Below are 15537 nucleotides of genomic sequence, written 5' to 3' on the forward strand. Positions count from 1 at the left end.
ATAATCTTTTGCTCCAAAGCTGTAACTTTGTATATTTTATTTACAATTTTTTTTTTAATCCATATTGTTAATTCCGATCTAGTTCTCTTCTAACTTTACAATATATCTGTATATATAATGTTCTGATTCTTGAAAAGAAGTTTATGTGTGACATTACTAGAGGGTGATTATAATATTATAATAGCCTTAGAATCCAACTTGAGTAAGTATCATGGGTGGAAGAATTTGAAGGAAAAGAGGTCAGTAATTAACAGAAGGCAGTTATATAATATTTGTTGACATCTCTTACTAATTGTGTGCTTTTTTTGGGGGGGGGGGGATAAAATGGATGATTAGAGAAATGATACCGGAATTGCAGATGAAAATCAGGTTATCAAAAAGGGTATAAGAGAGGTGGAGAGCAGTTGTATGAGAAATAAGGCTCATACTAAAAAGTGGCTAGAGTAAAAAGGAAAAATAGAATATGAGCAGAGGCTCATATTCTATTTTTCCTTTTTACTCTAGCCACTTTTTATCATTCTCATATTCTATTTTATTCATATTCAGAGAGGCTCATATTCACTGTAATCTAAAGGAAAATTAAAAAATAATTTTTTATGTAGCCAACAAGAGGCAAAATAATTGTGGATGAACCTTGTTGGATGGAGCAGGTAGTTAGGTGACCAGTTTGAATAACACAGTAGAGCAGTGTTCAGTGATCACTTTGTTAGGGTATTTCATCCTGATAAAGCACATTTTCTTCCTAGAGGCATAAATATGGTTGAAGGCTCAGAAGTGAATGAAGTTGGATGTATTTAGAATATGGTGAGATTGTGTGAGAGGTTTTGCAACATGCTTTCAGGAAATTCACTAAGGAACTGCCAATGCCATTGACCTGGAGATATCTAACAGTATACTACTTTCTGTTTCTTCTGTGGTTGTTAAGATTTTGGAGAAATAAGGGCTTGCATATTGATTTAGGCAGTAACAATAATATTATTTATGTAGGTGAACTTAAGAGATTCTCTGGCTTCAGTAATTACATTGCCTTTTATAATAAAGCAACAAGTGTGGTTGATGATGGAAATGCATATATGGTCACTGCTCTGGATCTTGCAAAAGCATCCATCTTGCAAGTTATTTAAGTTGCAAATTCTGGATTTAGATATCAGGTAAGGGAATTGGAACTCTCATAAATATCAGCGTTATTTATGGAGAGAAGAAAGGTTATAAGCAGACTTCTGCAAGACCCATTATTAACATTATTATTATTAGTAGTAGTAGTATTAATAATATTTCTTATAGTAATATTTCATATAATATTATTATTCACCCAATAATAATATTATTGCTATTGTGACACACACACAGCTCACCATTCCATGCCATAAACTTCATCATCATTGGAGAGCCTAATATCATTCACAAAGCTCATCATACTATACTTTAAACATTTATTGTCTTTGCACTCACCACACTCTCAGGCAGTGCCTTCTAATTACCTTCCACTCTCCATACAAAAAACCTTTCTATCACCCCTTCCTCCCTGTTCATACAGCTTCCAGGGATGGAAGCTGTGTGAACAGGGGAAAAAAAAGACAGACAAAGGACTTCTTGTCCTTTGTCTGTCATTTTCCATTCTCTGAAAAATCTCATTCACATTGATCTGGTAATAACCGCTTACCAACTTATATGTCTCAATCATATCTCCCTTTCTCTCCTTCTGATGTCTGCAAATTGCAATCTCTCAATCTGTCTTCATACTGCATGTTACAGAGACCAGAAACTACCCGGGTCAGTTGTCTGATTTTGCCCAGTATTTTTTTATCCTTTTGAAAACCAAGTGTCCAAATCAGTGCAAATAATCCATATGCAGCTTGATCAAAGCCTTATACAGTGGTACCATAACATCTTTACTTTTACACGTCACTGTCCTCTGCATGATTGCCATCATCTTGTGTGTTGTCCCACACAAGTTTAGCAATGTGTTCCCAAAATTTTAGGTCTTTGTCCACCATCACTCCCAGATCTCTCATCTCCTGTACCTCATCTAAGATATCACCACCAGTTTTCTATTCTGCATTCTATCTTTGCTTCTCAAATTTTCAAAATTGCACTTTGCAACATTGAACTGGTAATCCCATCACTTGTCCATTCATCTAATCTATTAAAGTTGGCTTGCAAGGCCCACAGCATCTGCTGTACTTCTCATAGTTTTTCCCAACTTTGCATCATCTGCAAACAACTACATAAGACCATTGAAACCTTTGCCAATCTCATTAACATACAAGTTGAACATTGGCCTTAAAACAGATGCTTGGGGAACATCACTAGTGAGTTTCTTCTTTTGAGATATCACTTTCCCATACACAACTTGCTGATGAACTCTGAGACAGTAATCTCCAATCCAGTGCATTAATCTACTATCCAAACCCATCTGTTCCTGTTTAATTACAAACTTATCATGTGGCAATCTATCAAAAGCATTTGAAAAATCTAAATATACCACTTTGTATGCATCTTCCTTGTCCACTGCATTTGTCACATTGTTATACTAAGTTAGATTGCTAAAACATGCTCTTCCTTTAGTAAACCAATGCTGCTGTTATTAACCTAATTCTGAATCTTGGTTCTCACTAACCTCTCTAACACTTAATCACAACTCCAGAGACATATATTGGCTTATAATTCAGATCCTTAATCTTATCACTTCACTTATGAAGTAGAACCATTTTACCTTCTTTCTATTCCTTTGGAATTTGGACCCTGTGTAACACATTTAAAAAGGTATCCCAAAGCTTTGATAATTCCCTAAACATTCCCTCTGGTGCTATCATCAACTGCAACATTCCAGCAACTTTATTGACATCAAATTTACTTAGTTCCTTATATACTTCCTGCTCACTCACCATCGCTGCACTCAAGTTCTGTAGAATGTTACGTTCATGGAGATGAAATATTGAGTTAATTGCAGTGATATGAAGCTGAGGTGGTTTATTAGTAATAGTGTCAATGTTGTGGCTGTTCAAGGGGAATTAAATAAACTGAAAGGTAGGAAAGTGGTAGCACAGAGATAAGTTTAATGCTGCTGAGTGTAAAGTTTTCAGATCCATGTGGAAAGCTGTATGCTTAATTGGCAGATTCATACAGAAAGTGAAGGCATGGAGATTTTGGGTGATGGTGATAGAAATTTTAAGTTCCAAGGCAGATTGCAAAGGTGGTCAAGACAATACAGAATGTTACTGCATTGCTGAGAAGGATATTTACCAACAGAGATAAGTATGCAATGGTGGTTCCATTATATAAGTCCCTAATCAAACCACATCTGGGTTATCATGCACAGATTTGGTTACAAGGGGATGAAGAAAATTTTAGAGGCTACAAAGTCAGGCAACAAAAAATATATCTGTACTCTAGAACATTAACAATGAGGATAGATTGAAGGCATTCGTTCTGTATAGTTTTTTAGGTAGCTGATGATATGGTGATGTGATTAAAACATTTATGCTGATGATACTAGGGAACTTTTTCATATGATAGAACAAGGATAAGGGACTATCCCTGGAAGTTGTGCAAGGAATAATGGTTAAAAGAATAGTATTTTTTTTTTTTTTTTTTTTTTTTTTTTTTTTTGCATAGAGAGTGGTATGTGCATGGAATTCGTTGCTTGACAGGATGGTGAGATTGCAAACAGTAAATGAGTTTAAGAAGTTGTACAATAGATGTTGTGTTATTTAAAACAGACCTCCTGTGATGAGTCTTGCATCTCCATGGAGGTCTTGAATAATAATCATTTATTGGGCTACTTTCAGTGCTAAAGTGAAAATATAGTTTTCATGTATATTTGGAAAATATGCTAGCTAGCATTGTTCTGCTCTTCTGAATTTAGACTGTCAGATAATTTTTGAAGTGAAATATACATTTTATTTAAATAGTTTTGTTATTGAAGATGCTATTCATTGAATGTATGTATATATATTTCTTAAAGCCTAATGAACCAATAGGAAGAAATGAATTGTGTCACTTATTCAATGTGGATACAAATAAATTGAAAGATCGCCCTGTGATGGCAGAACTTGTGTCTGTACTTACTTTACATGGAAAAGTTGATTGTTTACAGGTCAGTGATAATATGCTTATACATTACTGTTATTTTTTATTTATTATTATTGTTGTTTACGCATTTCTGTTATGAACTGTTCTGTAGTACAATTTCAGTATTTGAATGGTGTATATATCATCATAATCAGTTCTTTGTTGGTGTCTAATGCTATCTTCGCCATTCCTTGCTATTTCTCTCTGCTCATAGCCAGATGACACAGATCCTGCCAAATTTCCACAGTATTCTTTCATATCATCTCCCACTCTCGTCTTGACAATGCTCTTCTGTTTATGCAATCTGTTGTATGAAACATTGGGGTTTTGATCTTTCTACTGTTATCCATCCTACAGATATGTCCAAAAGCTTAATTTGCCTTAAAATTATTTTCTGAATAAGATTCTCTTTGCAGTTTACTTTCCTATACAGTTCATTTGCTACCTTTTGCACCCATCTAATTCGTAAAATCCCTTTTTAAAATTTTTTTTTTAAAAAGCTGATTTATCTTACAGTCTTTGACCATTGCTGATGTCTTATAACTATAGAGATTATTTGTGAATATGTTTCCAGTGTCTTAGCTTTGTGGCAATGCACACATTTACTTTTCCATATCTTATCCATTGCCTGAATTTACTTTTGCTTTTGTTGTCTGAGATCTTATCTTTTACAGTGTAAATTGTGTGTCATATTACTCCCCAGGTACATGAAGTTCATAAATACTTCTTCTTCTTCCAGCTATGCTTTTCATCCTCTTCTCTCTGAATATTATTGTTTTAGGTTTTTCAGTGTTCATATCAACCTATATCTCTTCTTCACTTAGATTCAGCACTGTTCTTTCTAGTTTGTCTTTATCATCTTCAATAATGACTGTCATCTACAAATCATAAATTATTGATTTTTGTATCTTGAAGTGAAATTTCCTTTATATTTTTCTTTATGTATCTATTGTTCTTTTCAACAGCATGATAAAGATGTTCAGAGATATTGGGTCTCATGTCTCTTGTTGTCTGGAACCATCTTCCTGTTTCTTTCCACAATTTCTCATCTTCATTTCCATCAGTTTCTCAGTCTGGGCTTTATCTTGAATATAAAGCCCAATACAGAAACCCAATAAGTTTATTATTCCATAATAAACTTATTGGGTTTCTGTTCACTCCATGAGATTTGAGCACACCTATGCCATGCTGATCTGTATCATTGAATGCTTTCTGAAAGTCAACAAAACAGGCATAAATCTACTCTATAATATAAAATGATAAGCTTTTTTGTAATGTTTTTGTGTCAAGTTATTTGAAACTTTTGAAACTCAGGGGCTACCCTGAGTGTCAAGTCTTCAAAATTCGAGTCATCAGAATTCAACGAGAACCGGCCTACTAGTCCGGAACTCGGGGAGGGGAGGGGGTAGCTGCAGACTCCATGGGGGTGGGGTGAACCCCCCTTTCAAGTCTTCAAAATTCGTGTCATCAGAATTCAAGGAGAACCGGCTTACCAGCCTGGAACTCGGGGGGGATTCGGTGCCATGGGTTCGAATTTTCAAATTCGAGTCATCAGAATTCAAGGAGAACCGGCCTACCATTCCGGAACTCTGGGGGGGGGGCGCCGTAGGTGTCAGGGGGCGGAGTCCCCCTAGTATTTCTATATAATGCTTTTCCACGAGTAACAACAACATTAATATTTAATGCACAGTACTCCTGTCTCTTGTGAATTCTATAACAGAAAGGTATAGTATTACCTTTCTGTTAATATCATCATAAGTACTTTTTCCACATAACTTGTTAGAGCAATTGTTCTCTATTTTTCAAAAAATTTTTTTAACAGCCTGTTTTGCTTCCTTTCTTGTGAATGAATAGTTCATTGGTTTCTCTTTTTCTGGGACTGTTTCTTCCACTGTTTTGTGATTGCAGACATCATTTTGTTGTTCCTATTTTCCAGTTCCTTTTCTGTGGTGGATTTCAGTTCTTTCTCAAGAACTTTCCTATAATTTCCTCATTGACTATCTACTTATATTTCTCCAACTGTGAAACTGTGCCTTCTTTTCTCATTTGTGTTTCAACTTGATATTAGCAATTGTTAATCTATGATCTGGTTCCATGTCTGCTCCTCGAAGTCTGTGGTGCAACTGAACCGATGTGATCCATCTCTTGCTTATGAGTATCATGTCTAGCATGTTCTTCATTCTCCCATCAGGTTGATCTCTATGTCCACTTTCTGCAATATTTTTGCTGGAATTTTGTGTTGCAAATTACCATGTCTTCAAGGTAAAGTTGAGCATTCTTTCTCCTCTTTCATTGCTTTCTCTATTATCTACATTTGCCCATTATTATTTCCTGTCCTTCATTGTCAGTGCCAATCTTAGCATTATAATCTTCAATAATGAATATATCTTTCTTTGGTACTTGTTGAAAGTTTTTTCACTTTGTTATACTATAAATTAAAGATACCAAAAAATTATATTCTTGGTTTCATCCTTTATCCAAGTGTGAGCAAACAAATTTTGTGCATGAAGTCACTTCACAACTGGTCTACTTGTATATGGAGACTGATGACTCCACATCAATTGCCTTAGTATCCCATAATGCAATGCACATATCCTTACGGACATGTATAATGCAGTGTATTATGGGAAGGGCCATTACCCAGACTGGCTTTGACCTTTCATGAGGTCTCATCAGTGGAAGCCAGACCCAGAAGTGATATTTCCATATAGAAGTAGCCAAAAGGTATCACGCCTTATTACTGAAATACTCTGGATTAGAGATAGATGTTGAAAGTTTTTTCACTTCACCGTGGAGTGACTTCATGCACAAATCTTGTTCGCTTACACTTGGATAAATGGCAATCAGTTTCAAGAAGAGTGATGCGTTTATGTTTCAAAATGGAAAATTGGACATTGACAGTTATTTGTTCCTCTGGTCCTGCAGGGATAGTTCATAGTAGCAGTTCTGTGAGTCATTACTAAAGATGGCTGAGAAGTTTTTTTTTTTTTGGAGAGCTAAACAACAGAGTAGAAAATAAATTAAAAAATGTAGAAATGATAGAAATATTTTGAGCAAATTGGGAGAAAAAAGAGCAAAGCTAGTGATAATAAGTACTTGTTGGATTTCTTCTCAGTGCATGTATTATCCATTATTAATATCATATTCCAACATAAAAAATGTGCATCACTTCACATGCAGAGAAAATACAATAAGGAAGAAAGTATTAGTGACTGTACTAGTTGACTGTTTTGATAGTGGCATCTTCATACTGGTTCAGAATATAGAGTTTTCAAATAGGAAGTAATCACCATTTAATTTTGAGGTTAAAATGAATATCAACTTGAAGAGAAAATTATGTATGAAAGTTTTAAAAACAATCAACATTGAGTAGCTTTCAGAAGTTAATTGTAAACTCGTATGCATCATCATGTATATGTACATGTATACTCGTATACATGTACTGGATATGATAGTACTACATGAAAAATTTACATCATTACTAACTTCCTATCTAAAATTTTCCTCCAAATCAGTCTGTTACTTGTCAAGACTCCAATATTATCATTATCAGATCTTATATTTCTATCATTTAAGGCACATTGTACTATATCGATCCACCTATATCTTGGTCTTTCTCTTTTGGTTTTCCTGCCAACCTGGCAGAGAAGACTTGTTTTGCTAACTTTCCTCACCCATTCTGTTTAAGTGAGCATACCACCTAAGATTAGCTGTGCTAACGCATTAATGGATGCCGACAATCACAAGTTCTTTCCAAATATCATCGTTTTTAATATGATATTGCCATTGATGTCATCTATTCTTGCCTCTAATCTTTCTCAGGACTCTCATATCTGCGGTCTCTAGTCTTTGGTCAAGTGTTTTACTTCTGACCCAGCTCTTAGATCCATAAGTTAAAACTGGTTTGAACACTGTCTTGTATACAGCTAATTTAGTGTTCCGACTAATTTCTTTCTTATTCCATATGAATTTATTCAGTTGACTTCCTACCATACCAGCTTTGTTAATTCTGTTGTCTATATCCATATTTAATTTGCCATCTTCAGTAAAAATCATGCCTAAGTAGCTGAAATGTTTTACTTGTTCCACAGGTTCCCCGTTCACAACACAGTTGACATTTTCAACAATTCTACCTATTTTCATTGTCTTTGTCTTTTTAATGCTGACCTTCATACCATATCTATTACAACAGTTATTCAATTTAGTCAAGGAATCTTGTAGACTTGTAGTGGATTTATTTAGAAGTATAACATCGTCTGAATAAAGCAAAGAGCTGACATTAACATCTCCAATTCTGATATCATGTTTAATACCACTTTCCTTCATAATGTGATCCATATAGATAATGAATAACAGAGGGGATAATGTACATCCTTGTCTCACACCAGATTTAACATTAAACCATCTTCCTGTACTTCCTTCAATTATAACTGCCGACTTACAACTCAAATACAGACTGAGTATTGCTTGATATAATGCTCCATTGACACCATATAACTGTAGCGTATTGAATAGCTTCTCTCTTGGCACCTTGTCATATGCCTTTTCCAGATCGACAAAACTTAAATACAGATCTTTGTTATATCCCCATGCTTTCTCAACTATTTGTCGTAAAGTGAAGATCTGATCCTGACAGCCTCTATTTGGCCAGAATTCAGCTTGTTCTTTACCAAGTTTTTCTTCCACAATTCTTCCCAGCTGTTTCTCAAATATGCTTGCATTGCTCTTGCCAGGAACACTCAGTAGGGAAATACCTCTGTAATTCTTACATTCAGTTTTATTTCCCTTTTTATATATGGGTACTATTAGAGCTCTACTCCAATCATTGGAAATTCGTCCCTCTGTCCAGGCTTTCTGAACTATGCAGTGCAGCCACTGTAAGACTGATATACCACCATACTTCAGCATTTCTGGTCGAATATCATCTACTCCTGCTGCCTTTCCACATTTCAAGCCTTTGATGGCTTTTTCTACTTCAAGTATGGATATGTATTCCTGACTGTATGCCTGTTGAGTGTTTTTTACCACTGTGCTGTCATCACTGCTTGTTTCATTTAGCAATTTTTCGAAGTAATTAGTCCATACTTCAAGGATATCTTTTTCTCCTGATTTCATGTCACCTTTATCATCTCTGACTCATTTTACAATACTCTTTGCTCCATTTCTAAGCTCGTTCAACAACCTCCAGAATATCTTACCACCTTCTTGATATTTATTTTCTATGTTCTTGCCAAAGTCGTCCCATGACTTTTGTTTAGCTAGTTTTACACACTGTTTAGCTTTCTTACATTTGTCTCTGTATTCTCTAAGAGCACAAGCTGACTTATTTGCCAGGAACTTTTGATATGCTTTCTTCTTTTCCTTCACTGCCTCTTTAACTTCCTGTGTCCACCATGGAGTTCTGATTTTTCTATCCTTGCAGACAACCTCACCACATGCCTCTCTGGCTGAATCAATCAAGGTTTTCTATAAGGCTTGCCACTGAATCTCTAAAGTTTGGTTCCTGTTCTCCAACTCTTTCATTTTTTTCTTCAATAATCTTTGTGTATTTTAGTCTACAGTTCACATCTGAGAGCTGCTCAACTTTTATTCGCTTTAAAACTTTCTTACATGTTATTCTTTTCAATATGAAATTCAGTTTTATCCTGCTCAAGACTAAATAGTGATCACTTCTAATTTCAAATCCTCTGTACACTCTGGTGTCCTGCACCAGGAAGAAAACATTACTATCAACAATAACATAGTCAATGAGACTTTTCTTATTTCTTGCCTCTTCTCTCCATGTGAATTTATGCACATTTTTATGTTGGAACATGGTGTTAGTAATAACCAGTACATGTCCTGAGCATTAATCCAACAGGTATTTGCCATTATTATTAGCTTTGCTCTTTTCTCCAAATTTTCCCAAAATATTTTTGTATGTCTCACAATCATTTCCTACTCTGCTATTTAGATCCCCAACAAGGATCAACTTTTCCTTTTTCATAGTGTCAGATGCTTTCTCTAAAGCATTAAAAAATTCCTCCACTTCTACCTTAGAAGAACCTTCTGTGGGACCATAGGCACAAATAAGTCTCATTGTCCAGTTCCCCATTCTGATATTTGCCCACATCATTCTACTTGAGACTGTGTGCCATTCAAGAAGATTAGCCTCGTATTTAGTGTTGAATACAATGGCTACTCCTTCTTTTCCTTGATTGTCATTGCCTGAATATAACATTTTGTATTTATTGCTCAGAAAGATCTCACCAGTTTTTGTCTTTTTTTTTTTTGTTTCAGTCACCCCTATTATGTCGAACTGGTACTTATCTAATTCCTCAGCTAGCTCCATTTCTTTGCCATTCAGGCTTCTTACTTTGATAGTACCGATCTTTAACTCTGGTGATGTTGAGTTGGGGTGTTTTTTCAGATTTGTTCCAGTAGCTGACTTTTTGCTGTTTGCCCTGGTTCCTGGCGAAAACAACTGGGGCCTTGTCCTTGTTTAACCGAGCAACGTCCCAGCTGGCATGAAATTTTGTCATGTTGTACCATCATTTTCTATATTGGTTTAAGCCAATAAGAATACAATTTGGTTGGCTAAATCCCAAATTGCCAGCCTATCCTCGTTCGTTCAGTATCCAGGTAGATACCCAACAGGGTGCACCACGAGAAGGTGAGGATTGGACATTAGGTCAGAAGACCTGGTCGGTTCTCCACATTCCTTTAAAGGCTCTGTGGAGGTCTCCTCTCAGTTATACAGCTTTGACCCTTAAGCACCCCAACTCGTATACAAATATTATTAAAGAAATGAAAGGGTTTGAAAACAAGAACCAAATCCTGGAAACCTTGTGACAAATTCAGTCAAAAAAAAACATCGATTCAGTTGGAAGCATATGGCACAGTTGTGTACAAAGATAGCACATTGCAGAATTTTATGACACTCAAGCAGTTATAGTAACATTTCTATAAAAGAAAAAAAAAATCTATTTTGAACATTCTGGCAGTCTACCCACATTACCAAGGAACTGTAGGTTTACAACTTTGCATCTTTCTTAGTCACATAAAAGAGAGAGAGCACATACTTTTAAGAGAATATAGAGAAAAATATATGAAAGCTAAGTTTTGTTAAAGAGTAGGTAATTGCAAGTCATGTGAAGAAATGGAAGGTAAATATCACAAATGTTGCAAAATATTCTGGAGATTATTGAAAGACTTAAGAAATGGAGGAAAGATTAAGAGAAATTAGACACAATAAAACTAACAAGAAAACCGAAGTGCTATTCTGTGTGTCTAGAGTAATTACTTTGAAAAATTGTTAAATGAATAAACGGTGACAAAACAGTGATAGAAAATATTCAGGAGAAATGCAGTCAAAAGTACATATTAGTACTTGAGGTAGGAAAAGAAAAATAAGAGGCATCGAAAACCTGAAATGTGGAAATGGCAGATGGAATTGATGATACAGTAAACTCTCAGTTTAATAGACTATTAGGGGGCTAAGGGTTGTCTGTAAAATCTAAAGTCCGTTAAATCGCGAATCTTAGGAATAGTATTGAAAATGAAACACTTTCAGTGGTACAGTATTAATATATTTTAATGAGAACATTTTTAAGTAAATAACATTTTACTGAGGATTGGGCTTGAAAGAAGCATCAACTTTCAGTTGCTTTCCACGTTTATACTGTTTCTTAATAATTAACAATCGAAATTGCTGAAAATGTTTGTAATAAGCAATCACCTCTGGATTTGAAGATGTGCTTATGAATGAGATGATGTCGTCCATGTGTTCTCTAACCATCAATAGTTTCGGACCAGCTGGAACTGCTTCTTTTCTTCCTCATTGTCAACTTCCTGATCGCCCCATAGAACATCTTCAGCAATCTCTTCCTGGCTGAGAATTTGGTAGCCTGGGTTGCCCTTGTCGATGTCTAGCCATTGTTCAATGTCATTCTCACCAGCTCGCATCAAAGTTTCATGGAAATCAGAGGTTTCAAAACCCCTGAAATCGTATTCTGGTTCACTCCCATTCGGTAACTTAGTCCAGCCATTAGCCAATGTTGTATTCTTTATCTGCTTCCAAGCGGCAGCAAAATTAAAGATGGTGGACTTGATGTTGTATGCGCGCAAATTTTGAAGTGTCCCGTCTCCTCTTGTATCTTCTTTGCTACTGATGCTACCGAACCAAAGCACACGCACGTGCATGAACTATTACGAGTATGCACAAAATATCATGAATATATGCTAATGTATCTGAAGATGCAATTTATAAACACTGCCGATTGCTTCCAATTAATCATCGTATTATTTATTTTTTTTATTAATTATTTCATTATCTGTATTTATTTGTCAAATTATGTCCATTAAATCTGAAGTCCGTTGAATCGCCGTCCGTTAAATCGAGAGTTTACTGTATTATTGCATTATACTTCTATGGAATCTGTTGACTCATCATGGGAAGCCCATTTTACACCTATATAATTTCATCTGCCTATATACACCATCTTTTATGTTCCTGTTCCTCAATATTTGGATCTGTTTAGCAGCATGTGTTCTCTGTCTGGTTTGCCTGTTTGGTTACTCCACGAAAATACCCTGCTGTCTCATTTGAAATAACAGTTTTTTTTTTTTTTTTCCCCTTCAGTTAATCCAGCTTTAGTTGAAAAAGCCAATATAAAGATTCCTCTCATCATCACGAGAATAGAACCCAGATCCTTTTTAATTTGAAGGGTATAAGTTCCATCATTTTCCCAAGTGTGATAGAGGTCCCATCATTCTTCCAGATATACTACAATCAGACATACTCAAATTTGACAGGATAAAAGTTTTACAGTAGTTAGAATGCACATGTCAAAAAGCCTGGTCGGAAAGTAGAATTCTGGACAAATGGAGTATTCTCTTAGTACCCATCTGTAAAAAGGAAAATAAAGTTCACTGTGAGAGATCCAGAGAAATTTCCTTAATGAGCTTTCTTAAGATTATTTCTGTAAGCATTCTTAGGCTAAGAAAAATTATGGAAGAAAGAGAACATTCTAGGTTTAGGTTTAATGGAATGTAAACAGTAAACAGTACGATGAAAAAAATTACTTACAGGTTTAACCACCTTACCGGCCATTATGGATCAAATACGCATTCTCATATGCTTCGTATCCATCATATATTTCAATGGAATATCAATGGTATTATAATTTTAATATGTACTTCACATCCATGATAACTTTGACGTCTATAGACGTCTTGGCCGGTAGCGTGGTTAATAGTTCTAGTATTGGTCCTTAGTCCTAAGAGGGCTGCCTTTTTTTTTTTTTTTTTTTTTTTTTTTTTTTTTTTAATACTGGCTAGCCTTAGCTGTTGGACAGAAGGTCAAAGAATTAGTTTCCAGATCTCGGGAAGTTTCACATTAGCCACATTTATTTATGTTTGGTTAGTTTCTCAAATCTGCTACTGATTCTTCCAAGAAAAAGTTTTAAGTTTTGTATTTGCTACAACAAAGCATAGTAGTTTTTTACCCATTTCATTCTATGCCAGGTATATATTTCTTGTGTTCTTCAAGGTGGATGTCAGCAGATCTCCCACCCAACTGTCAAGGCTAGCTACTAGCATCCATACGACTTCAGGCTTCTAGTCTAACATCTACCACTTAGTATGTATTTTATACTAGTAAAACTAAGATATTTCTTAGTTTTTTGATACTACACAATTTTCGGCAGCCAATGTGTGCATGAAAAGTATTTTGTGTGCAAGTTTCTAGTCTCAGACTCAATGTGTTGTGCAGTAGCCTGTGCTCACAATAGCAAAAGTCACAGGCCACAAATTCTTAATTTGATTTGCCTAAAATTGGTGACAGTATCTTTGTTAAAAGATCTTGTAAGTTGAATGCTAAATATTTCTATAAAAGCAACTTAAATGCTTACTCCATAGCTTTTTAAATACTGAATATACATGCAGTTTAAAAACAAATTTTGTAATGCTTGTCCAGCCCCTCAAATTTAAATGAATTTGCAAGTCCTTTCCACCTTGATTTTGACAGTGACATGTTGAGAGTTTAATGCACTAAAACTGCTAATGTTGCCCTTTTTTTTAGTCTAGCAATAAACCTGTAAAATTGCAAGCACTAAATTAATTTTGTTAAATCCACATCGTTGCAAAAATCCATCATTGTGTGTGCATGAGTTCAAGTGAGTTTACTGTTTAGACTGTAGATGCTTTAAACAGATATTCCTCTGCAACTTGTTGACATCAACATCAGCTTGCCTACATAGTGCAGACTAAAAGCAACTAATTAGAGTGTATTAAGTTGTAATATTTAATTGCATAATGACACCCGTGGAATATTCATACCTGGAGAATAACACGTATGCCACAGTAAAATAAATTAAAAATTTTATTATCTAAATATTTTGTCTTATGTATCATAAGACATCATCAGCAATTATTGAAGAACAATAGGAATTAAATTAGAAAACAGTAGAGCACATACTTAAATTAGAATCCCTCTAGGTATACAGTCATGTATCAATGAGTTTATACTATTGGGCTGAAATTAAAATAGATATTAAATTAAATTAAAATCTGTGAGATAAATTTATTTAATACAGTTGAGGATAACAATGGTATACTGAAGCAGTCGTTACGATTGAGATTAGATCTGTGAAGTAGGGCTTCAGCACTTTCTTTATATAAATGCTCATGTTTATATATGGATCTGTGTAGCAGCTTGGTGTTCTGCCATTGGATCCTGTGGTTAGTGTTTCAATTCCATCTTATTCAAGGCCAGATTTGTAAGGTTCAGAGGTATGTTTATTTACAGATCTTCCTGCTTGTCCATAGTAAGACAAGTTACATAAACACGACACTTTGTATACATCATTTAGCATCATTGGTGAGAGTTTGTGTTTTGGAGAAGGTAACAGGTTATGAATTTGGTTGATGGGTTTATAGGTAGCAATGAGTTGATATTTTTTCATAATTTTTGCCACACATTCAAAGATGCCTTTAATATATGGTATAGGAGTCCTGTGGGCTTCTTCTTATCTGGGTTGCTTTATAGGAGAGTGGTTGATTATTTTTTGGGTTATTATTGAATTATATCCATTTATAATTAAACATGTGCTCTGGATACTAGGGATTTTATGATGCCATATTTTTGAGATGGATGGTGAGCTAATGTATTTTGGATATAATGACCTGAAAAAGTTGGTTTTTGGTAGGCAGAAGTGTAAATAAATGGACCCATCTTGCTTATGCTGGATGTGTACATCAAGAAAGGAAATACCTTTTGATGATTCTTTTTTCTAGTGTGAACTTGATACGAGAATGAATGGTGTTGATTTTTTGTAGAAATGAGTTGAGTTCTGGTTCTGTGTGATTCCAAACTGCAAAGACATCATCAATGTACTGCAGCCAAATTGTTAGTTTTGGGCAAAGAGCAAAAATTCTTTCTTCTAGGTATTCAAGGAAAACGTTGGCTAGATTAGGTGATAACTG

The 15537-nt window shown here is 35.1% G+C and overlaps 1 protein-coding gene across 1 annotated transcript in view; it reads left to right on the forward strand.

Moving 5' to 3' along the window:
- LOC150100779 (centrosomal protein 43-like) overlaps window positions 1-15537 on the forward strand; it is a 210818-nt gene that overhangs the window by 27755 nt on the left and 167526 nt on the right. The window contains exon 3 of the mRNA XM_090401945.1: window positions 3968-4099. Within this exon, the coding sequence (XP_090258071.1) occupies window positions 3968-4099 (132 nt within the window). The remainder of the gene's footprint in view (window positions 1-3967; window positions 4100-15537) is intronic.

Source organism: Typopeltis vanoorti, chromosome 12, assembly GCF_054136105.1.
Source record: "Typopeltis vanoorti isolate ZY-2024b chromosome 12, IOZ_Tvanoo_1.0, whole genome shotgun sequence".
NCBI lineage: Eukaryota > Metazoa > Arthropoda > Arachnida > Uropygi > Thelyphonidae > Typopeltis > Typopeltis vanoorti.